The sequence below is a fragment of the Monoraphidium neglectum genome (genome assembly GCF_000611645.1).
Source record: "Monoraphidium neglectum strain SAG 48.87 unplaced genomic scaffold scaffold01814, whole genome shotgun sequence".
NCBI classification, from domain to species: Eukaryota; Viridiplantae; Chlorophyta; class Chlorophyceae; order Sphaeropleales; family Selenastraceae; genus Monoraphidium; species Monoraphidium neglectum.
In genome coordinates this window covers 1-2,364 of record NW_014011814.1, presented here as the reverse complement: position 1 = coordinate 2,364, position 2,364 = coordinate 1, and the positions used below count along the sequence as shown (strand labels likewise).

Below are 2,364 nucleotides of genomic sequence, written 5' to 3'. Positions count from 1 at the left end.
AGAGAAGAGTTTTTCTTTCCGCCGGGGGAGGGGTGGCGGCGATGACGCAGTCCGAGGGCGAAGAAGGAAGGTGTGACATGGCAGCTCGCTTTGTTTGAGAAGGGACGCGTGTGCAGGGAGATGGGGCGCCAGCCCCCAAGCCCGCCCCTCATCCACCGACCAACTCTGTGACACGCCCCCTGCACTCCCCCACATCACACACCCATTCAAACCAGGTGCCCAAGACAAGGGTGCACAGGTGCGGCCCCCCACCTGGCGTCTGCCGCCGCCTCCTCGTCTTCCTCGTTTTCCTCGTCTCCGTCCTCCAGCCCCTCCTCCTCCTCGTCCCCACCCTCGTCACCGCCCGCATCTGCACCCCCCGGTGACGCAGTCAGGGCGCAGCGGCTGCCCACCAGGTCGTGACGGTGGAGGTGCTGGGAGAGGGGGGTGGTGATGACGTCACGGTGTGTCACGGTGTGTTGAACAGTCGGAGTCCGGTCACGCCGTGGCGTGGTGTGGATGGGTGGGTTGGCGTTCACGGGTGGGGGTGATGGGCGTTGCGAGCAAGGGGTGGGGCTGAGTCGTGGGGTCAGGAATGTTGCTGTGCCGAGGCGGTTGGTGGCGATGATTCAAAGGCACTTCTTGGTGCAATTGTCACAGGGTGAGATATGCTGGGTAAATAATGTGGTTGTGGCCAGCGCCGCAGGCTGGGGGCGGCTCAGGGCCGGCTGCCCTGGGAGCGCCGGCGGCGGCGCCAACACCTGGGCGTGCAGCCTGGACCCGTGCTCTGGCTGCGCCACAACGACCACAGCCACAAAAACGAATCAGCTGCGGAGGGCATTGCAAGCAAAACAAATCACGCTGGTTTGCAACCGTTGTGACAGCCGCCCTCATCGTGCCCACCGCGGCGTTGCCGAAGATGCGCGCTGCCTCCGCCAAGGCCTGGCTGGCAAACCAACTGCCGCCGCTGCCCGCTGCGCGGGGCCGCCGCCGCCGCCCCGCGCCCTCGCCCTCGCGTCATCGATGAAGTCGTCCATCTCATTGCTAGCGGCGCGGATTGAGGAACAAAGGGGATTCGGGCGAGTGACATGGATCAAGGTCACCCAGGAGTGTGGGTTGGGGTTGTGCATGTACAAACAGAGGCTTTGGCTTGCAAGCCAGCAGCGACCACGCAAACTGCCTTGCCCCTTTGCCTTTTGATCCAGCTCAGCATCAACCATGGTGTTATCCCTGTGAGCCTGGCTGTCGGCTGCATAGCCGCCTCGTGGCTCAGGAATGTGTAAACCAGCACAGGTGCCCCACGCCGCGGAGCGCGCCCAGGGCCCAGCTCATGTCATCGTCAAAGCACCCGGCGTCACGTGGCCGACACTGCTGCTCCGCCGCCGCCGCCACCGCCGCCGCGCGGTCGCCGCCGGCCCCGGGCGCGGCGCGCTCTGGGCCCTCCTCGTCAATGTCATCCTCCAGGTCTTGGGGGGTGGGGGTGGGGGTGGGGGGTCCGGGTGCGTGGGTCATGTACAAAGCACATCACGTTCCCAGGCACGTGTGATGGCGGCGTGCGTGTGGCGCATGCGAGGAAGCCTCTGCTGTTCTGCGTGTGTGCGACGGTTATAGTCCCCCAAAATTGCCTTTGCCGCCGCGTCAGGCTGACGCACTCCGCGCGCGCCAAGGCGGACGTCGACTGCACCGCACGCGCCAATGCCAGGTGTGCCCCTCGGCCCAGTGTGCTTCAGCCGCACGCGAGCCGAACCCGCGGTCGCAAGCCGCCAGGCGCGCGCCCCCGCCGCGGCGGGCGGTGCAGGGTGCGGCGGCGCACCCTCGCCCCCGGTGACGAAGACGCTCTCCTTGACCTGCTGCGTGCGCATGGCACGCCTCGTCTCGTCGCCACGCCGCTTCAGCCACTTGTTGTGCTGCACCAGCCGGCGGGCCTCTGGAGGGAATGAGAGACAGGGCAAGGGGGGGGGGCAGGAGGATGGCACGCGCAGCGCGGCAGGCCAGGCCGGCGTGGCCTGCCGGGGTCCTGTGCGAATTCCTCGCAGCTGTTGACCTCATTGCTTCGACCCAGCTCGCACGCTACCGTGCTCACATGCTGCAGCTGCACTGCAGGGCAGCAGCCGCTACCAGGCCCAGCGCACCTCAAGCTGACTGCTGTCCGGTGGCGCCCTGTGCTAGGTCCCACCGAGGGCGCAGCCCCCCCCCCCCAAAACCGCATCACCAAGTCGAATGCAGCGGCCATTCCCAACAAACGTGGCAAGTGTGCCCTTGCTGATGCCCCGCCCGTCATCGCAACTCACCATGACCTCCTTGTCCTCTAGCAGGGTGTACTCCTCCTCATCCATTTTTAACCGGTACTCTCGCGCAATTGTGCGCCGCTCGCGCCTCTTGCGC

At 66.5% G+C, this 2,364-nt stretch overlaps 1 protein-coding gene across 1 annotated transcript; it reads right to left on the bottom strand.

Moving 5' to 3' along the window:
• Positions 1 to 1,248: 1,248 nt before the first annotated feature.
• On the bottom strand, positions 1,249 to 2,315 carry MNEG_9086 (hypothetical protein; the record flags this gene model as incomplete). The annotated part of the gene is made up of 3 exons (XM_014042440.1): positions 1,249 to 1,445; positions 1,793 to 1,904; positions 2,271 to 2,315. 3 exons carry the CDS (start codon positions 2,313 to 2,315, stop codon positions 1,249 to 1,251), a joined length of 354 nt encoding a protein of 117 aa, XP_013897894.1.
• Between the last annotated feature and the right edge of the window lie 49 nt (positions 2,316 to 2,364).